General features: G+C 38.9%; 1 protein-coding gene across 3 annotated transcripts in view; it reads right to left on the bottom strand.

The window, feature by feature from the left end:
* Positions 1–23,499, bottom strand: part of fez2b (fasciculation and elongation protein zeta 2b) — a 129,962-nt gene that overhangs the window by 36,239 nt on the left and 70,224 nt on the right. For 2 of the 3 annotated variants that reach the window (XM_059985614.1, XM_059985613.1), the window contains exons 3-5: positions 7,598–7,714; positions 6,338–6,482; positions 3,905–3,985 (exon numbers count right to left, since the gene is read on the bottom strand). In XM_059985614.1, the coding sequence (XP_059841597.1) occupies positions 3,905–3,985; positions 6,338–6,482; positions 7,598–7,714 (343 nt within the window). The remainder of the gene's footprint in view (positions 1–3,904; positions 3,986–6,337; positions 6,483–7,597; positions 7,715–23,499) is intronic. The other variant, XM_059985615.1, reaches the window with a different exon arrangement.

Below are 23,499 nucleotides of genomic sequence, written 5' to 3'. Positions count from 1 at the left end.
AGGAGGCATGGGATCTAAAGGGACATTGTTTTGTGGATCCAGAATTGGCTTGCCCACAGAAGGCAAAGAGTAGTTGTAGACAGGTCATATTGTGCCTGGAGATTGGTGACCAGTGGTGTACCTCAGGGATCTGTTCTGGGACCCCTACTCTTCGTGACTTTTATAAATGACCTGGATGAGGAAGTGGAAGGATGGGTTAGTAAAGTTGCTGATGACACAAAGGTTGGGGGTGTTGTGGATAGTGTGGAAGGCTGTCAGAGGTTACAGTGAGACATTGATAGGATGCAAAACTGGACTGAGAAATGACAGATGGAAGTTCAACCCAGATAAGTGTGAGGTGGTTCATTTTGGTAGGAAAAATATGTTGGTAGAATATAGTATTAAAGGTAAGACTCTTGGCAATATGGAGGATCAGAGGGATCTTGGAGTCCGAGGCCATAGGGTACTCAAAGCTGCTGCGCAGGTTGACTCTGATTAAGAAGGGCATACGGTGCATTGGCCTTCATTAACCGTGGGATTGAGTTTATGAGCCGAGAGGTAATGTTGCAGCTACAAAGGACACTGGTCAGATCCCACTTGGAGAACTGTGCTCAATTCTGGTTGCCTCACTACAGGAAGGACGTGGAACCCATATAAAGGGTGCAGAGGAGATCTACAAGGATGTTGCCTGGATTGGGAACATGCCTTATGAGAATAGGTTGAGTGAACTCAGCCTTTTCGCCTTGGAGCAACGGAGGATGAGAGGTGACCTGACAGAGGTGTACAAGATGATGAGAGGTATTGATCATATGGATAGTCAGAGGCATTTTCCCAGGGCTGAAATGGCTGGCATGCGAGGGCATAGTTTTAAGGCGCTTGAGATTAGGTACAGAGGAGATGTCAGGGGTAAATTTTTTTTGTACACAGAGTGGTGAGTGCATGGAATGAGCTGCCGGCGGCGGTGGTGGAGGTGGAAACGATAGGGTCTTTTAAGAGACTCCTGGATAGGTACATGAAGCTTAGAAAAATAGAGGGCTATGGATAAGCGTAGGTAATCTCTAAGGAAAGGACATGTTCGGCACAGCTTTGAGGCGAAGGGTCTGTATTGTGCTGTAGGTTTTCTATGTTTCTATGACAACATAACACTCTGTATATGCACTTGAAATTAAAGCTAAAGCCGTCTCCAACCACTAACAACATTTTATACAGGATTACAGTTGTAACTGGGTCCAATGCAACTGTATCTCGCTTCCTTCTGAGGAGAGCTATTAAACACTGTGTGATGTGCTTAAAGAACATTTGAATGCACTTCATGCAACAATAAAATCCTATGATCTTTTGAAAGGATCTGGAGCCATGTGCTTCATGATGATAAGTATTGCATCTGGTGAAATCCCCACATAATTTAAATGTGAAGATTAATTATTGTTTTTGCTTTTATTAGCTTGCCTCATAGAAGAAGCAAATGCTGGTGACAAGCCAGTTAACCATTGGTGATTTAGAAAACCATATGTCACTCTCCAGAAGATGAACAAAATATTCAAAGCTCCATAACAATGATTCTGAAATTCCTGGAATACTATTCAGGAATATTTTATGGGATTTCAGGAAGATATCTACAAACATTCAGCAAATGATCTATAATTTGAAAGACCAAAATTTTAGAAAAATTAATTGTTTAAAAGCATTTGAATCTATTGAAACCCTCTGTTGGGATCCATGAAATATAGAACATCTAAACATCTGGAAAAAAAAGAACTTAAAATACTTCAATTTTATATATACCTTGCTTTACCCAGGTATCATATTCCATTTGCATCAAAACCTTTAACAGCTGCTTAGTTCATTTTGTGTGGGGGGGCATCTTACATCAGAAATTCAATTTTATAAATTCAGTTTCCTCATTTTGGCACCAAGCTTATAAACTCAATCTCAAGTAGGTCAATAAATCTGTCTCTAGCAGCAAGGAGCTGTTTAAGTACTGCAAATGCAAGAAGCCAGACAATTATCCAAACTAAACTAGCATCAAAAGGAAACATCCAAATATCCAATGGAATTCCACTTGAAGCCATCATTCCTCTACACCTGACTTATAAGAGTGGCATTTGCAACTTTTGAACTTAAAACAAAAAAATTCTGCTCAGTTTAAAAATATTGTAAATTTTTCTTCAAATTTCTAATAATGAAAATCAAAACTAATGGGGAAAAGAGAACCACAGAACAAAACTTGTATAACTATAGTGGTAAGGAGGTTGCATGTATTAAATTCTGCTTAAAGTAAATAGCAATGCAAACACAGCCACTCGCCTACTGGCAATAATGGTGGCGGGCAAGCAGGGTTTAGTTTCACTGGAGTTATAGCAGAAGAATAAGAAGCATGAATGATTTCTGTAAGGATTCTACTGACCATCTTTCAGTTTTGCAGGTTACATCTAGGTCGCCCATCAATGCAAATCTCTTCAATTTGCTGCAGGTTCCTACCTATAACTCCTTGTGTTGTACATGTGTACAAGATGATTGCAAATAATAGAGACCACCTTAACTATCCATCCAAGTTAGTTTGAAAATCCTCTCACTGTAATATCTAGCTATTTCTTCAACACTAGGCAAAATATAAATCATTTGTTGGAAGGCAGTATTAGTTCTAAATTGTCCTATTAACTTGAACTGTATTCCTTTATTCAATTCTTACAACTGAATTTAAAGTAGTATTCTTTATTACATTCTCTTTTCCTTGACTATTGTATTATGCCTCTACAAGATCATTCCTGGCTTCAGAAATCTTTCTTCATTAATCAGCTCTTTTATGAAAAGGAATTTGTTCCTCAAGTCTTCTCCCAATTACAGTACAGGTTTAAATTTTTCCCCTCAGTTTTGGTGGTCAGAGCTGGGCACAACAGATAGGGGGGTGATCCAACCAGAGCACAGTACATTTTGAGGTGAATGGAGTCAACAGAGTGCATCTACTCCTGGACTGGCTAGCTGTCCTATCATAGGGCAGGTGGTCATCAGGCCAGCTCTTAGTTAACCACTTCAACTGCTTTACCAATTATCTTCCAGTTATTAATCATGAGTGTGAACATTTATCATTCACAATGCTCAGATCTATTCTCAACTCCTTACATGATGAAATAGGTTATGCTGGCCCACACCAGGATTTGATTATCTTCCAAAATTATAAGAGAAACACAAATTACATTTACACAGAGATCCAATGAAATGCCTCAGCCACTTCTTTTTTAACTTTCATCGGTGTCAGTATTGCCAAGTTCCCTGTAATCATTAATGCAAGTCTCTATTCACCAGAATCTCAAAGGACCAGCTGTGCCATACAACAGATTCAAGCACAGGAGAGAAGCCAGGTATTCTGTGAAGCAATCATTAAAGCAGGCGGTGTATTTACTATCATGTTGCACATAAAAAGGTGCAGGTTACAATAGAATTTCTAAATTAGACTAGAGACTACAGCTTCCATTTCTTTGCTTTGTGTAAATACAAGACCTGCTTTTACAGAATTGGTTTATCTAGGCATTTGTGGTAGACTAATTCAAAGACCAATGGCAGCAGCATCTTTCAGCTAGGTAATAATAAATGCATATATGACTATTGTTTTAAATCAATTTATTTGATTGAATCAATTACTATGTATGGTTTCTGCAGTAAAAGCTAATCTGAAACTTACTTCTGATGAAAATAAGTTAATTACTTTATAGCCTCTTAAAGAGTAACCTCAACATTCTTCAGAAATAATTAAAAACTCTCTTTATCTGAGACGGTTCAAATGGATATTACTAAATCCCAGTGAATAAATCTTTTCTAAATCTGGTACAGCAAAACACCAGGCACATTCTGACATCAAAGCTTAAATAACATGTTCAATTTATTCTGTACTGATTCTTTATTGAATTCAGCATACTAATCTTACTTGCATATGCTCCGGAAATAAAGGACAGACATGAGAAGCATGTGATGCTATCCAGGTCTTTCTTCAGGAGATTTTCAAAATCTGACAACCAGAATGAGTTACAATCAAGGACAGTTTAGCATTTAAAAAGGTTGAAAAAAGGTTGGTAAATTACAATGCACATGTTTATCTATGCGTTTTAAGTGACTAAAACTTCAAAATTAATTGAGATTGCTCATTGGTGATTTTGAAAAAGTTATTTTTTAAATCACCAGTGGTTTCCGGTTAATTGGGCCATCGGCTATTCGGGGCAACCATTTATTTGGGACAACTCTTAAAAGAACTGAAACAAGAACAAGAAAACAGCCAAGACTCCCTTTGTTTATTTGGGATACTATCCCATTTAACTGGGGCAGGAGACTGATGCCAAACACTGTCCAACTAGCTTCATTCACAGGCACTTGCATGCCTGTTAGACACCACTCTGTGCTTTGAGCAATCAGTTCTTAAAATAGTGTCAGTTGCGTGTGTTTGTGTTCAGAAAACACTGATTTTTGTCACTGACAGTTGGCGAGAAAGAAGCATTAAGGCAATTTGGAACTGTTTTGCTCATCACAGTTTCAAGCAGTCAGGCTTAGACATGCTGAAACATCCAGGAGTAACAATGAATTATGAGAAATTTGAAGGTATTGACAATCATCTTGAATGTTACAATTAAAAAGATTTGGAGGATGCAATCATCTTAAGTGGTGTATTAAGGCAGTCCATTATAATACCATAAAATATAGGAGCAGATAAAAGCTATTTGGCCCATCAAGTCTACTTTGCCATTTCATAATGATTGATCCATTTCCCTCTAAGTTCCAATATCTCCTGCCCTCTCCCCAAATATCTTCAAGCCCTGACCAATCAGTAATCGATCAACCTCTGCCTTAAACATACCCAACAACGACGACCACCACAGCCACTTGTGGCAACGAATTCCATAGATTCATCACTCTATGCCTAAAGAAATTCCTCATCTTCATTCTAAATGTACGTCTCTCTATTCTGAGGCTATGTCCTCTGGTCTCGGGCTACCCCACACTGGAACCATTCTCTCTACATCCACTCTATTGAGGTCTTTCAATGTCTGATAGAAGACTTTTCAACATTCATAGGTGTTTGTAAATGAACAAAATCAGTGCAGTCAATCAAAATAACACAGTAGATGAATTCTTCCGTCACTATTAGGAACTAATAGTTTTATAGCACAATAGAAGTGTTGATAGTATTCTAATTTGTTCTGTATTTCATTTAAATACATAAATTGTTATTCAGCTAAACTGTAGTTTGTCTTTTTTTTTATATGCCTTTTAACCATTTTCATAAAGCATCAGCTAATTGGGGTAGCCGCTTAAATGGGCCAAAACATACTGGTTCCGATGTGTCCCAATTAACTAGAATCTACTGAATTGGCAAACTGAGGTAAGATTTTGATTTCATTGTATAGACCTAAGGATTTCATCTTGCATTCTGAAAACCATACTGATCCAATTCCATTATTTACTATTAAAGCCAATGATTTTACAAGAATGAATAAATTACAACTAACAAATTTATTTTTGCTGTGAGAAAGCAGGAAAATATAAGAAAAAAATCACAGCATTGTTCTTGTACATCCTTCAATGGCAAAGGAGAAGGTTACTTCCTTTGATAAAATGTTTCTAGCTGGAGAGGCAGTTAGGGATGGGTCTGTGGATAGTACTACAAAATAAAAGAAAAGTTTCTAACACTGCTATTGCGTGTTTAATTCACCTCGAGTGCATAATTCCTGGTTATTTTATGCAGAGCATGGGTACATTAAAGAATAAAAAGTAAATGAATATAGGAATACAGCAATAAAGACAATTAAAGTTTGACATTATCCACAGCATGGAACTCAGCCATTAGTATCCTGGGACTGCATCACTTTGAGAACAGCTAGAAATATCAAGATCATAACCAGAATAAGCAGTCAGATTTAAACTCTACCGTGACACAAAGAAACCACTATAATATCTATTTACTTTCTGAACCTTTATCAGGTCACCCCTGCACCTAATCTGGCAGATGTAAATTGGAAGGGATAATATTTCCATATTTATATCATTCATAATGTTTGTTTTTTTTTCAAGCTGCTATTTCACACACAACTTCCATCTGTAACACACACCAAATGCTGGAGGAACTCAGCAGGTCAGGCAGCATCTGTGGAAAAGAGTAAGCGGCTGACATTTTGGGCTGAGACCCTTCATCAGGGGTTCAGAAACTTCTTATTCCAGTCTGCCTCTCATCACCAAGAATAAAAATACCTTTTGCAACATTGCAAACACGTTGTCTTATTACAAAACTGAAAATATTACTTGGATTTTCTTTTGAGAATAACCAACCCTACAACCCAACTTTAATTATTGGAATGCATAGATTGCTTACGTTCTTCATAACTGTTGCTGGTGTTAGATCTCTTGAGTGTTTGAATTTCCTGGGAAAGTATGGAAAGTCTGTCAGACTGAGTGGGTGTATCATCTTCTTCAGGATCAGGAGATTCTTGCATCATCTCTTCTATTTCCTCAATTACCTTGTAAAGTAGAAGGAGGTATGTTTAAAGTTGCCAGTATTATTATTATAATATAATTTTCTACACTGTTGATAGATGCCAGTGTTGCAATTATACTGGAGCAGCTTGACTAGAGGAGCAGCTAATTCCAGAGTTGAGATCTTCAGTTATGCATTTAGGGTGTTTCCAGATCCCATAATCTTGACTGCATCCACTGCTCTCAGCAGTTTTCTGATAGCATATAGTGAATCAAATTAGTAAAAGATAGAATAATATGATGGTGAAGATATCAGGAAGAAGCTATGTCCTTCAAATCCCAGCCAGGTAACAAGCCACATTTAGTGACAGACACTGAAGACCTCACCCAGAGTACACTGTATACCTTATTACTTTCAGTCCTTCTTCCAGCCATTGTTCAATATGAAGAAGCGCTGATTCATCAGTTCAGGGAGCGCAACAAGTAATAAGGAGAAATTACTTTAGTCAAAGGGTGGTAATCTGTGAAACATGTTGCCACAAGAGGCTGTGAAGACCAAGTTATTGGGGGTATTTAAGGCAGAGATAGATAGGTTCTTAATTAGCCAAAAGGTATGGGGAGAAGGCAGGGGATTGGGGATGACTAGAAGAATTGGATCTGCCAATGACTGAATGGCAGAGCAGACTCGACAGGTCGAATGGCCTACTTCTGCTCCGAAACATTATGGTCTTACACTGCAATGCCCATGTTTGATTGAAAGCCATAATACTTTGTGAGATCTGAAATCATGTTGAGGTCTCCAAGGTGATACTCCCTCAAGTTGGCATACCACTATGCCAGCACCTCTGGTGGATCTACTGAACTGTGCACTCCTGAATTATGTCAAAAGAACCTGGCACATAGTCTGTATAGGATGATTCTATATCAATCTGTTGCTTCATTTGTCTATGAAGCAGCTCTTTCAACTGAGATGCCAGTTCCAGATATTTTACAAGAGAACTTTACAAAATTAGCTGGGCTGGAATCAGCACTTGTGCAAATTTGGTGTCAAGATCAATGCTTGTAGCTTGTCTAATTTTATTCCCTGCTTGTTTAAATGTTCAATGGATTAAAATAAAATTCATAGCTTTAGTGACTCATTGAAACTGAGTGAATTCACCTGTTCAGCTGTGAAGAGTGGTTCATCATTTATACAGGAGACGATAATGGAATGCATGTCTAGCTGATCCCGTAGTTCCTCATCATCAGAAAGATCAAGGTTAAGGTTATCGTTCATCTAGAAAAACAAAATAAAATCAATGTCATTGGCTTCCAGTATTACCCTCTTGAACAACACTAATGTGATCAACCATCAGCTTCACTGGCATGACATTCTACAAGACCACGCATGACTAATTCATTTTGAGAAATTATGTTTTTTCTAAACAGTGCTACAAGTGTTAACGCAGATACCTTTCCAATTCTGACACAGTGGCAAAAACACAACTCTTAAATTCTTGTACTACAAGTAAAAGTGTACCTTTATTCAACTTAGGGTATAGTACAATAAATTCAGGTGATCACTTAAAATTGTATGAAAGGATACCTCAATACCTATCCACATATCTTTACTAAACTGCAGATGTTACTTGCTAATAAGATGTTCTTTACTGTTAGTGCCTCTGTGCAGGTTAAGAATTTTTTTTAAAAAATATGTGAAATTACAAGTATTCCTCCATATCACTTATAACAGCAATCGCAAATTCTCCATCTGTTCGCTACATTTCTGTAGCTAAGTAATCATCTCAGTCATATTCTCATTTTTGTTCCCATGCCAAATACATCCTCATCCCTCACTCTTTTCAACTCAGTCCATATCCTCCGATAATTTTCACTTCATCAACACGTAGCCTTTCATAGCATTTCTTTTTGCAAGCTGAACCCCACCACCATTTGGTATCTCCTAGTTTTACTATTCCAGTCTCTTCCAATGGCTTCCTGCCAATCAATTCCTATAAACTTAACCTCAACCAAAATACTGTTCCCATATTGTAACTTATGTAAAACCTATTCATCTGCTATCGTGCTTGCTGAGCTATCCTGGCTTCCTGTTTTAAAATTCTAATCAATTTCAAAATCTCAATTCTATTTTCAAATCAGCTCATGATGCTGTTCCTCACTCACTGTTACTTCCTCCAGTCCTTAAACTAATCCAAGATTTTCCCATTCCCCCACTCCAACATCTTCTATATTCCAGATTCTCTTTATTATTAAGTGGCTTTTACTTCAGATCCTCTCCTCTCTTTCACTTCACAAACCTGAGTCTTCTACCAAAATATTCCTTAAAGCCTAGAAGTCTGATCAACTATGTCAACTCTTCAAAACACAGCTCAACTAGTCTTAAGTTTGAAATTAAAATCAGGCTTATGAATCATCTTGGGTCACTTTGTTTTGTCAAATAACTGCAAGTCATTCTAAATAGATAAAAATTATTGAAAAGCATTATCTTACCATTTTATGCACATCAGCTTTTCCATAAGATTAACAAGGCATTTTCAAATTCTCTATATAACTTAAAATTCAGAGATATGGAACTTCCAAATATTTCCTACTTAAGAATAATGATCCTACATTTATGTTCTCCTTTGCTTACTTTATCTCTTGCTTTATCTTTTTATCTCAATATACAGATTGTATGAGTGATGACCATCCTAATAACCCTCTAAGCAGAAATACAGGGAATAAAAATCTACAAATGGGATATCAAATTGGTATACTGTATCTCAGTCAGATGACAAGATTTTATTGAGCAGGCATGACACATTGTTTGTCTTGCATTTAAACCAATGATATGCATTAAGAATGTTAACAATGTGCCTCAAATTCATGTATTGGTAGCACAGTAGAACCTCACCAAAGAGGTGCCCTCTTCGCAACCATCCAACACCCCACCCTGCCCTATCTGTGTTTCCTACACTAGCCTCTTTGGTTAGCACAGAACACAGAGAACTGGAGCAGAAGATGTTCTCAATTCTAAGATCCAACATGAAGGAGAAAAATAAGGTATTGATTTTTCAGAACACCTTCAGGAAGTTTAAAAAAAGCCCAATCTCAAAAGTGGCAATATCACCATTGCAACTACTGTTTTTACCATTCAACTACGTCATGGCAGACCCATCCAAAGACTAACTCACTTTTCCTTATATATACTCAACGACCAATTTATTACGTCCTCCTGTACCTAATAGTGGTCACTGAGTGTATACTCGTTGTCTTCTGCTGCCCATTTACTTCAAGGTTTCACGTGTTGAGTGTTCAAAGATCTTCTTCTGCATACCACTGTTGTAACATGTGATTATTTGAATTACTGTCACCTTCCTGTCAGCTTGAATCAGTCTGGCCATTCTCCTCTAACCTCTCTTATTAACCAAGGCGTTTTCACCTATAGAACTGCCACTCACAGGATGTATTTTGTTATTTACACTATTTTCTGTAAACGAAAAATCCATGAAAATCCCAGGAGGTCAGCTATATCTGAATTTAAGAAATTTCTATTTTGTAAACCATCCCATTTGGCACCAACAACCATTCATTTAGATCACATTTTTCCCCCGTTCTGATGTTTGGTCTGAACAACAACTGAACCTCCTGACCATGTCTGCATCCTTTTATGCATTAATGTGGTGTGCCAAATAAAGTGGCCACAAGTACATATGTTGGCTGGCTTGCTGAATGTTTTCAACATTCTGTTTTTATTGCATTTCAGAAATATTGTCTGAGTCCGCAATTCAGTCCTAATTTTTTTTTTTAACTCACCTCCAACTTAGGTAGGACTTTACTCTTACCTAAAAATTTACTCCTTGCTGATACTAAGAAACGTTCTACATAGTATGACAGCATTGCTTTTGTATTCAAAATTCAATATGAATGGAAAGGATTTCCAGACATGTCTTTTCATTCAAAAATGAATTGCCAGTATTTGATCTCTCTATTTACTCCTATTTATTGCATCTTTGTTTTCTGTTCAACAAATCTGCTGAGCATGCTTCCAACCTCACAAGCCTGCTATTATGTGATCCTGTTTGGATGGCTTTTGAGGATCAAAGCATATTTCATCCACTGGTTTCCCCAAATAATACTCATTACATTTTCAAAAGAAGCTTGATTTTCTTTCATAAACCCATGCCAACTGAGCCTATTTATATGACAGTACAGCACAGTCATTACATGCTGTGTCATATAATGCAGTCAATCATTTTCTTGACCATGATTGTTCTTGGCAAATTTTTCCACATAAGTGGTTTGCCACTGCCTTCTTCTGGGAGTGCCTTTACAAGTCAGGTGACCCCAGCCATTATCAATATGCTTTAGAGATTGTCTGCCTGGCGTCAGTGGTTGCATAACCAGGACTTGTGATATGCACCAGCTGGTCATATGACCATCCATCACCTTGTCCCATGGCTTCACATGACCCTAACTGGTACAGCCAAGCAGATGCTACACCATGCCCAAGGGTGACCTGCATGCTAGCGGAGGGAAGGAGTGCTTTATACCTCCTTTGGTAGAGATGTAATAAATCTGATTCTGATTAAGCTTCCTTTTACTTTGGTAAAGCCACCCAGGTTCAACCTTGACCTGTGGTACTGTCTCTATGCATTTGCAGGCCCCCTATGTGACCCTGAGTTTCCAAGAGAAGCTTCAGTTTCATTTCTCTCCTTCAATAGACAATAGACAATAGGTGCAGAAGTAGACCATTCGGCCCCTCGAGTCTGCACCGCCATTCTGAGATCATGGCTGATCATTCACTATCAATACCCAGTCCCTGCCTTGTCCCCATATCCCTTGATTCCCCTATCCATCAGATATCTATCCAGCTCCTTCTTGAAAGCATCCAGAGAATTGGCCTCCACCGTCTTCCGAGGCAGTGCATTCTACACCTCCACAACTCTCTGGGAGAAGAAGCTCTTCCTCAACTCTGTTTTAAATAACCGACCTCTTATTCTCAATCCATGCCCTCTGGTACTGGACTCTCCCAACATCTGGAACATATTTCCTGCCTCAATCCTATCAAATCCTTTAATTATCTTAAACGTTTCAATCAGATCCCCTCTCAATCTCCTCAATTCCAGCGTGTACAAGCCCAATCTCTCCAATCTCTCTGCGTAAGACAGCCCTGCCATCCCAGGAATCAACCTAGTGAATCTACGCTGCACTTCCTCAATTGCCAGAATGTCCTTCCTTAAACCTGGAGACCAAAACTGTACACAATGTTCCAGGTGTGGTCTCACCAGGGCCCTGTACAAATGCAAAAGGACATCCTTGTTCTTGTATTCAATTCCCCTTGTAACAAAGGCCAACATTCCATTTGCCCTCTTTACTGCCTGTTGCACTTGCTCATTCACCTTCATTGACTGGTGAACTAGGACTCCTAGGTCTCTTTGCATTTCTCCCTTACCTAACTTGACACCGTTCAGACAATACTCTGCCCTCTTGTTCCTGCTTCCAAAGTGGATAACTTCACATTTATTCACATTGAATGACATCTGCCAAGTATCTGCCCACTCACTCAGCCTATCCAAGTCTCCCTGTATTCTCCTAACGTCCTCTTCGCATGTCACAATGCCACCCAGTTTAGTATCGTCAGCAAACTTGCTGATATAGTTTTCAATGCCCTCATCTAAATCATTGACATAAATCGTAAAGAGCTGTGATCCCAATACAGAGCCCTATGGTACCCCACTAGTCACCTCCAGCCAGTCCGAGAAACACCCATTCACTGCTACCCTTTGCTTTCTATCTGCCAACCAGTTTTCTATCCATGTTGAAACCCTGCCCCCAATGCCATGAGCTGATTTTACTCACCAATCTCCTATCCTAATTAGCAGTGTGACATTCCAATCTGCTGTCACGGCTTCACAATTTTGGAAGATCATTACTTATGCATATTATCTGTCTTTGCATGCCATGAAGCCAAGGACTTGTCCAGATTTCCCCTCCTTAACTGTCTTTGTTCTTTTTAGCGACAAAACACATTTGGGTAATAAAGGATGGATGGCTTCAGATTTTACCACACTGAGACTGGCTGTGGGAGAAGAAATAGGTATACAGGAGGAACACTTTGCACCTGAACAAATTGGGATCAATGCTCCTATTGAAATGATTTAAACCAATCTGAGAGAAGAAATAGAATTTTAAAAAATAGAAGAAAGAACAGGGACCAAGGCAGAATCAAAAGTAGCAAAAAGAGTTATGGAAATGATAAGAGAAATAAAACGAGAAGGGTGAATGACCATATTAATTAAGGATAATATTACTGCTCTAAATTCAGTATCACATTAGCAGGTATTTATTCTAGCTCAGAGAAATTTCAGTATGGTGATTATTCATACACTACACTGAGAGAAAAACACAAGAAACAAAATAATGAAGGAACAAGGCAAGAAGAAATTACTGTGAAAAGCATTCAGACCCTGGAACATGCTCATTTACCTGATTTTAACCTCGTAGGCAGCAGCAGCTAGCATTAATTAGCTAATCACAAAGATACAGCTCTGAAGTAAATTATACACTTAGCGAAAGAGATGCTAGGGTGTGTAAAATAGCCCAAAATCTGTTATTTCAGGAGCTGTGATGCAGTTTAAAGCACTGAATGGCAAAAGAAGTTTCAATGTGGTATCAATAATATGGAAGAGTAGCTGCAGTATTGACAGTGGTGATAAACACAGAATCAACGCATGGAGAATTTTACATTATTAATATGCATTTTGATGGAAGCCACTACATAAGGATCAAGTAATAACTGGAATGCTAGCAAGAAAGCAAAATAAATTTCTAACATTTAGCTATTACGTATAACTACCTGAAATGAGTAGGTGAAACATGTGCTAGGTGCTGAAAAGATGGGAGTTAAATCATATTATGTTGGAAATGAGTAAAGGGAAGCTTAATCAGAATCAGATTTATTACCACTTACTTATTTGACTTAAAATATGTTGTTTTGCTATAGCAAATGGAGTTAGGTCACAGGTCAGCCACAGAAATGGCCTGGGAGGAGCTGGGTTAAATGGCCTTTTACTATATTTGAGAACCTCTCCAAGGAGCTTAGCAAGAAGAGTTGACAGTTCCAAACTCTAGGAGTCCCTGTGGAGTGCCGCAGGGATCTGTCCTGGGACCCCTGCTATTTGTGATTTTTATAAATGACCTGGATGTAGAGGCGGAAGGATGGGGAGTAAGTTTGCGGATGACACGAAAATTGGAGGAGTTGTGGATGGAGCTGTAGGTGGTCGAAGGTTACAAGAGGATATAGACAGGCTGCAGAGTTGGGCAGAAAAAAAAATGACAGATGGAGTTCAATCCAGACAAGTGTGAGGTGATGCATTTTGGAAGGATAAATCAGAAGACTGAGTACAGGATTAATGGTCAATTACTTAAGAGTGTGGATGAACAAAAGGACCTTGGGGTTCAAATCCATACATCCCTCAAGGTCGCTGCACAGGTTGATAGGGTAGTTAAGAAGGCCTATGAGATGCTCGGCTTCATTAACAGGGGGATTGAGTTCAAGAGTAGAGAGGTCATGTTGCAACTCTACAAATCTCTGGTGAGACCGCACTTAGAGTATTGTGTCAATTCTGGTCACCTCATTATAGGAAGGATGTGGAAGCTATGGAGAGGGTGCAAAGGATATTTACCAGGATGTTGCCTGGATTGGATAACAAGTCATATGAAGCAAGGTTAGCAGAGCTGGGACTTTTCTCTTTGGAGCCAGAAGAATGAGAGGGGACTTGAAAGATGTCTACAAGACTATGAGAGGCATAGATAGGGTGGATAGTCAGTACCTGTTTCCCAGGGCACCAATAGCAAACACCAGAGGCCATATCTACAATATTAAGGGAGGGAAGTTTAGGGGAGACATCAGGGGTAAGTTTTTTTTCCACAGAGGGTTGTGAGTGCCTGGAATGACTTGCCAGGGATGGTGATGGAGGCTAAAACATTAGGGGTATTTAAGAGCCTCTTGGACAGGCACATAGATGAAAGAAAATTAGAGGGTTATGGGGTACTGTAGGTTTAGTACTTTTTTTTAAGGAATATATAGGTTGACACAATGTGGAGGGCTGAAGGGCCTGTACTGTGCTGTAGTGCTCTATGGTTCTATAGTTCTAAATACCAAACTAATATCCAGTTGATATCCAAGTCCAAAAAGATTAGTTACTTATCCTCTCCCCTTTTGTCTAGCCAGTTCTCCCACGTCAGTGTGAAGACTTGCGCTCATAAAAGGGGTATTGGTTGCAAACCACCTAGGGAATGAAGAAACATCATATCCAGAGGTATAGGACATATGAATGCAAAGGATTAAGTACTGAATTGCACGTGATCAAAGTAATTCATGGGAACATACAGTAAACTGCTTTTTATGAGGTCTGAGAAGGCTTTGGCTCCTCTTGAATATTAAAGAATTTCTGAGTTCGACTCTCTTGAACTTTAATATTGGAAAAGTGACTGCTACACTTCAAAAGTAGAGCACTTAATTGACAACAAAATGATACAGAATGTTCTGAGGATGCGTAAATTTCGGAATCTTTTCTAAATTGTTCTCAGTGTTTTTAATAACTTCGGTCACTGGCATTAATAAATCTTGATTTCCAGCTGCTCCATGGTTGAAGGAAATAAACTGAGTATCGCTTCCATCTCGATTTCTATGGAAGCAATGTTGACTTTTATCATTCATACTTCATAACTTCAATAAAATTGAATTGAAAAATGCTCCTATAATAAAAAAAATTTGGAAATACTGAACAGCTTCTGTGCAAAAATGCCTTGATATTACTTTTCAGAAATACTAATAAAAGATCAACAACTTCAAACATTAACAACTTCTCTTTTCACAGATGCTCTTGATTGCTGAGTACTTCTGTAATTTGTTTTTATTTGAGATTTCCAGCATCTGACACCTTGGGTCTTTTGAAAAATTGCTGTAGTTTCTTTTCAAAGATCATCTGGTTTAAATAGAATATGGTTGACAGTCCTTACTGCCCACAATGCCTGTGCTGAGCATGTTGCCAAATTAAACTAATCCCATATACCTGCACACAGTCAAGATCCATCCATTCCCAGCCTGTCTACCTCTCTCTCAAACATTGCTACTGTATCTGCTTCTACCCACTCCCTTGGCACGGTGTAACACAACTTGCATAGTAAATTTCTTTTAACTTTACCCCCTTGCACATGACAGCTATGCCGTTGCATATGTGACATTTCCATCCTGGAAAATCTTTGACTATCTAACCGCTCTATGCCTCTCATAATCTACTATCCTTCTGTCAAGTTGATCCTCAGCCTCCAACGCGACAGATAAAGCAAATCCAAGTTTGTCACGTCTCTCCTTACAGCTCATACTCTCGAATCCAGGCAACATCCTGGTGAATCTCTTCTGCATCCTGTCCACATATTTCCTGTAACACGGAGACCAAAAATAACACAACTTATTTCCAAAAAAAGTAAAACATCAAGTATCCTAGCAGAAAGAAATCACCAATTCTTCAATTCAGATACAGATAATCCGATACCTTTCTATATCCAGCCTTTTGAAACAAGTCAAATGTGTTTACCTAGGGATAGATCCATAATTAAACAATAAACATTGCAAGAAATACAATTTTAAAAAAGTATAGAGGGGATAGAAATAGAAATATAGAAATAGAGGGGATTTAAATTTAAGTTAAAACACTGAAAATTCTAGCACTAGGCTGTATTACTTGTGTTACTGACCAATCTCTGACCGTCCTATAATGCTAACAATCAAGGCTGTGCTCCTGACATACACATCATTTAAAATTTAAACAGAATGTATCCTGTTGACCTGCTAACAATTTGACAGCTCAGTGTATTAGCATTCCCAGGGGCAGGTGGCAGGACTATGTATGGCAACAGATCCCTTGACAGTACATGGTCAGTAATCTTGTAATCACTTGTCTTCCACTTTCACAAGCCATATGTTTCATGCTTTCTCTCCCTTACACATTCTTCTCTCCCTTACATATTCTGCCATAAACGTGCATTAATTCACTAGGTCTTGCAAACTCTTTATCCTTTTATCTAAAACTGACTTCACTGACCAACCTGGCTGCTAACTAATCACAGGTTGTAAATGTTATGTGGATGTAACCTTGCTGAGCAACTACAGTACATTTTGCTGGAGGAACACTGCAGGTCAGACAGCATCTACAGAAAAAAGAGTAAACAGTCGACGATTCAGGACCCTTCATCTCATTTTCACAATTGTTGCCTTGCCTGCTGGGTTCCTCCAACATTTCACGTGTGCTGCTTGGAATTTTCTCGTGTGTGTATAGTACATTTTGTGGATGGCATGAACTGCATTTTCATTGGATGAGAGTGTATGCATCATGTAGACTGCTTTTGTTGAGGAATCATTTAACTATTTCTATTTGAACACACTGACCATCTAATATAGGGTCATAAATAAAGTTTAGCACATTGCTGGCCAAATATCATCCTGTTTTATTTAGCTATATACACAACTCATTAGTTCAGTGAAAATGTTCACTTGCCCATGTGTTTCAATACATGAAATTCATTGCTAGCCTTCTGCTTTTCAGCTTTTACTTTTTCCTTACATATGTGAAATTACTTGAGAACAACTTACTCAAATCAATATTGTTTACGTAGTTACTAAGTAAATTTACAACAAGTTCTAGACCAACTTCAGAAGTGGGCCAGACAATGCCAAATGGAATTGAAATCGGCTAAGTGCCAGGTGTTACATTTTGGCAAATTAAACCATGGGAGGACTTGCATAGTGAAAGGGAGGGCTTAGAAAAGAGGGACATAGGGATACAGCTGCACATTTCATTGAAGTAAAGACAAAGGTAGACATGGTGGTAAAGAAGGCATTTTGTACACTTCATTAGTTTAGACCACGTTTCAGCTGTTAAGGTGTTGCTTTGGCTGCATTTGGAATACTGCTTGCAGTTCTGCTCAACTAGGTATAGAAAGCATGTCATTAAGCTGGAAAGGTGCAGAAGATTCACAATGATGTTACTGGGATCGAAGAGCCTGAGCTACAAGGACAGATTGGTTAGGCTGGGATTTTTTTTTTTTAATTCTGCACTGTAAGAGGCAAGTAGTAAACTTATCAAGGTTTACAAAATCATGAAGGGTACAGGTAAGATGAAAGCTCACAGTCCTCTCCTCCCCCAGAATAGGGAAGTCTAAAACTTCCAGTCAAGATGGCACTAGTGGACAATGATTCCTTGAGCAACATCCTTCAGATAGTCAATAATTTCACGTTTTCAACATCTACTTATTTATTTTATTTTAGTTATGTTTATGAAACTGTTCGGAGCCTGTGACTTACAGGCGAGAATATTCCAAGAGAAGAGTGAAAGCACAAGCTGCCTTGAGCAGAAGCTCGAGACAGGGCACGTGGCCATGACTGACTCAATTTCTCGCTGATTAAAGTGTTGAGCAAGATTGAAACATTCAGTTGAATGTGAAGAGACTGAGCAATCAATCAGTCTTTACAGAAGGCCATACTGCTGTGTTCGGCGGTCACTCTGTGCGGAAGGTCTCACCGCTGTGTCGATGCTGATGGAAGCTGCTATCAAAATTCTGAGAATGATGTGATTATTGGTGGGGTCTGTAGTTTATATTGGTCTCCTTCAGTTTTCTTTCTTGTTGCAGATTGTTGGCGGTTGGGTAATTGCCATTTTCCAGTAGGCAATACAAGACCATAAGATATAGGAGCAAAATTGGGCCATTTGGCCCATCGAGTCTGTTCTGCCATTTCATCACAGCTTATCCAAATTTTCCTCTCAGCCCCAATCTCCTGCGTTCTCCCCATATGCCTTCATGCCCTGACCGATCAAGAATCTATCAACCTCTGCCTTAAATATACATTAAGTCTTGGCCTCCACAGCCACCTGTGGCAAGAAATTCCACAGATTTACCACTGACTAAAGAAATTCCTCCTCATTTCCATTCTAAAAGGAAGTCCCTCTATTCTGAATCTGTGGCCTTTGGTCCTAGACTCTCCCACCATAGGAAACATCCTTTCCACATCTACTCCATCAAGGTCTTTCACCATTCTATAGGTTTCAATGAGGTCACCCCTCATTCTTCTGAATTCTAGTGAATACAAGCCCACAGCCATCAAATGCACTTCATATGACAAACCATTCAACCCTTGAAACATTTTCAACCTCCTTTGACCCTCTTCAGTTTCAGTACATCCTTTCTAAGACAAGGGGCCCAAACCTGCTCACAATACTCCGAGAGGCCTCACCAGTGCTTTGTAAAGTTTCAACATTACTTGCTTGCTTTTAAATTCTAGTCATCTTGAAAAGAACGCTAACATCACATTTGCCTTCCTCATCACATACTCAACCTGCAAATTAATTTTTAGGGAATCCTGCACAAGGACTCCCAAGTCCCTTTGCACATCTAATTTTTGAATTTTTTCACCATTTAGAAAATAGTCAACCCTTTCATTTCTTCTATCAAAGTATATGACCATACATTTCGCAGGACTGTATTCCATCTGTCATTTATTTGCCCATTCTCCTAATCTAAGTCCTTCCTTAGCTTCTCTAGTTCCTCAAAACTACCTGTCCGTCCCCCTATCTTTATATTGTCTGCAAACTTTGCAAAAAGCCATCAATTCCATCATCCAAATCACTGACACATAACATAAAAAGAATCAGTCCCAACACAGACCCCCTCTGCAACACCAACAGTTACCAGTAGCCAGCCAGAAAAAGCTCCCTTTATTCCTACTCTTTCCCTCCTGCCAATCAGACACTGTTTTATCCATGCTGGAATCTTTCCTGCAATAACACAGGCTCATTGCTTGTAAAGCAGCCTCATGTGTGGCACCTCGTCAAAGACCTTCTGAAAATCCAAGTACAGAACATCAACCAATTCTTTATTTTTCCAAAGAATTCCAACAGATTTGTCAGACATTTTCACTTGAAGAAACCATGCTGACTATTGCCTACTTTATCACGTGCCTTCAAGTACCTGAGACCTCATCCATAGTAATCGACTCCAACATCTTCACAACCACTGGGGTCAGACTAACTGTCCTATAGTTTCCTTTCTTCTACCTCTCTCCCTTCTTGAAGAATGGAGTGACATTTGCAATTTTCCAGTATTCTGGAACCATTCCAGAATCTAGTGATTCTAAAAAGATCATTACTAATGCCTCTATGTTCTCTTCAGCCACCTCTTTCAGAACTCTGGTGTGTACACCATCTGTTCCAGGTGACTTATCTACATTCAGACCTTTCAGTTTCCAAAGAACCTTCTCTCTAGTAACAGTAACTTCACACATCTCCAGCATATGGCTAGTGCCTTCCACAGTGAAAACTGATGCAAAATACTTATTCAGTTCATCTGCCAATTTGTTGTTCCCCCATTACTACCTCTCCAGCAGCGTTTTTCAGCGGTCCAATGTCCACTCTTGCCTCTCTTTTATACTTTATGTATCTGAAGAAACTCTTTAATAATATTGGTTACCCTACTTTCATATTCCATTTTTACCTTCTCAATGACAATTTTTAGTTGCCTTCTGTTGGTTTTTAAAAGCTTCCCTATCCTCCAACTACACCACTAATCTTTGCTCTATTATCTTTGGCTTTTACACCGGATTTGACTTCTCTTGTTAATTGTGTCACCATTTGTTTAGAATACTTCTTCCTCTTTTTGTGGGGGGGGGGGGTGTGAGAGAGTGTCTCTCTCTCTCTCTCTTTCTCTCTCTCTATCCTGTGCTTTTCGCATTGTTTCCAGAAATTCCAGCCATTGCTACTCTGCCATCATCCTTGCCAGTGTTCTTTTCCAATTGATTCTGGCCAACTCCTCTCATGTCTCTGTAATTCCCTTTTACTCCACTGTAATGCTGATACATCTGATCACTTGCCCCCAAGGGTTCTTTTACCTTAAGCTCTTTAATCAGCTCTGGTTCATTGAACAACACTCAGTCAAGAGCAGCTGATTCCCTAGTGGGCTCAACTATGAGCTGTTCTAAAAATCTATCACGTAAGCACTCTAGAAATTCCCCCTGCTGTAATCCAGCAACATCAATATGCAGATAGATTGGGAAAGTGAAGTTCCCCATGACAATTATAATACTGCCTTTTTGGCATGCATTTTCTATCCCCCATTGTAATTTGTTAGATACATTAGTTTTCTATGTGAGGGAGGGGTTGGGGATTTGGGATTTGATGTTCTTGGTGTTTTTCCATGTGGATAATATGTTATATTTTCATACATGAGAAAAGGGGTTGGGGATTTGGTGTTATTGTTGACATATTCTAGGGGCTGGGGGGGGGGGGATGTTCATTTTTTTGTGCGAGGGAAGGGGTTGGGTGTTCGGGTTTTGCAAGTTTTTGTTTCTTTTTCTTTTAAGAGACCCTTAGATAGGTATATGGAGCTTAGAAAAATAGAGGGCTGTGCGGTAGGGAAATTCTAGGCAGTTTCTAGAGCAGGTTACTTGGTCAGCACAACATTGTGGGCCTAGAGGGCCTGTAATGTGCTGCGGATTTCTATGTTTCTATGTTTTTCATGTGGGGGATGGGTTGATGTCTTTGATTTCAACAACTCCATGGTTTTTCTTTGTTTCATGGCTATCTGGAGAAGACAAAACTCAGTTGTATTCTGCATATATCGATAATAAAATGAACCTTTGAACTAAAGGCATAAGATTTCAAAGGGATCTAAGGAACAACCTTTTCAAAAGTCAGTGGTGGACTTTTGGAATAAGTTGCCAGAGGAAGTGGTAAAGGCATTTACAATTACAGTATAATGTTTAAAAGATACTCAGGCAGGTACTTAGTTTGGAAAATTTCAGAGGAAAATTAACAAAATAAATGGAACTGGCTTAAGTGGACAATTTGATTTGCAAGCACGAGATGGGCTCAAGGGCCTGCTTCTATACTGTACCTCTAATAATAAAAAAAACAACATAATTAGAAAAACTGAGACTTAAAATTTTTTTGAAATAACAAGCTTTTTAGGAGGCAAAGCCATCAGTAATTGCCCTCAAAAAGGTGGAAGAATTGTTGCAGTCCATCTGCTGAGGTTACTCCTTCAACACTGACAGTAATGAGCTCCTGGACTTGATAATAAGGAATGGTAAACAACAACAGATTCTGCAGATGGTGGAAATCTTGAGAAACACACACAATGTTGGAGGAACTGAGCAGATCAGGCAGTATGTAAAGAAGGGAATAAACAGTTGACATTTCAGACTTAGACTCTTCCTTAAGACTGGAAAGGAAGGGAGCAGAATAGTCTTATTTTTCTCGGTCAGGATGATCCTGCAAGTTGTAGTGCAGCCATGAATCTTCTTGGTGGTAGAAGTCACTGGTTTGCAAGATGCATGTAGGGCAAATACACAAATAACAGAGCAGTTTTCAGACAATACATAATGCAGCCGCTGAAATAAGTTTGTGTTTAGCATTGTGGATGGAGTACAAATCAGATGAACTGCTTAATCAGAAATGATATCAAGCTTCAAGTGTTGTTGGTGCTACTTACAGCAAACTTGAGGGTATTCCATCACACTTCAAACACATGTTCCCTGACATAAATTCATACTGATTCTGGAAAATATTATTTTCTAAGTGTCCTCCAGCATTTTCCCTTTCTCACATTTTCTACATTCCAAATTGTAAAATGTTGTAAGATACCCACCAATGCATCCACTATTTCTTCAGCTTTCAAAATCTTGGGATGTGTGCCGCCTTCATAGTTTGCAATTGCATCAATATGTTGACACCCAGGAGCTTGAAGCTGTTCACTCTATCCACTGCAGGCCCCTCAAAGGGGATCAGTGTTTTCTCCTGACTTTCCTTTCCTGATGTCCACAATCAGTGCCTCGGTCTTACTAACATTAAGTGCAAGGTTGTTATTGCAACAGCACTCAACCAAGCAAACTTTCTCACTTCTGTATGCCTCCTCATTACCATCGATATTCTACCAACACTGTATCACTAGTAAATTTACAGATGGCGTATGCGCTGTGCCTAACCACACAGTCACAGGTGCAAAGAGTAGCACAGCTAGCTCTGCACACATATTTGAGGTGCGCTGGAGTCGATAAAGTAAACCACACTTGTTGAAAGGACCATTGTATACTACTGATTTTCAAGGACCTGCATCTTGGCTCCAAATATTGGCTATTTATTCCTTTCCTTAGATGCTGCTCAGATGTTCCTTAGACGTTCCTCAGGACTCTGAGCTGCCCAAAATATGTTCCCTCTCTTCATTGGGGCAATTGGAACTTTCATTAATTTCCAAATTAAATTAAACCCTTTGTTGCAGCAAAGATTTATCGTGAACATTTGTTTACCAGCTGAGATTTGCACTACAGAAAGCTCTCACACCACTGCTAAAATCCTTGAGGAGTCCAATATCAGAGTACAATCATGTACAGTCAAAAATTCATAACTAACTGTTTTACATGGAAGTTAGTGGAAATTTCAGGCCATTCATTTACAGATCTATCAGAGAGGTCTCAGAACACAAAGGCAGCTTATTGGGCAAGACCTCAAACATTAAATTCTGAACAAAAAAGGGAATCTGGAGAGTTCAACTGATTTGCTTTCATTTCTATAACAGGAGGTTTTAGACGGTGCATCATGAAGGATTTTAGAAATGAAATAACCCACTCTTTGCCAAGTGGTTCCTCCTCATGGGACAATTCTTTAAATAGTTATTTCTCGAGAACCAGGGCTGCAATGCAGAATTTCTACAACATAAAGTGCCAGGCTTTAACCAAACACAAAGAAATACACCATTCACTTAAATTAATGGGAAAGTATAGTTGCAACTACTGTCAAAATAATATTATTAAACCAAGAACAATAACAATGCTGTAACTTGTTATATATAGATTTTATTACACAAATGCTGACTGATATTTCAACACTTTAATTGCAGAATTTTGAGTACACTGTTGTACCACCAAGTTTATTGACACCAGTGGAAACGTAGGTAATAGGGAGACGCATCCTTTCCAAATCTGATTTACACAATTTTTATCACAGGCAGAAAAAAGAAACCATCCTT

Source organism: Hypanus sabinus, chromosome 12 (assembly GCF_030144855.1).
Source record: "Hypanus sabinus isolate sHypSab1 chromosome 12, sHypSab1.hap1, whole genome shotgun sequence".
Taxonomy (NCBI): Eukaryota; Metazoa; Chordata; class Chondrichthyes; order Myliobatiformes; family Dasyatidae; genus Hypanus; species Hypanus sabinus.
This window is presented reverse-complemented; position numbering and strand designations above follow the sequence as displayed.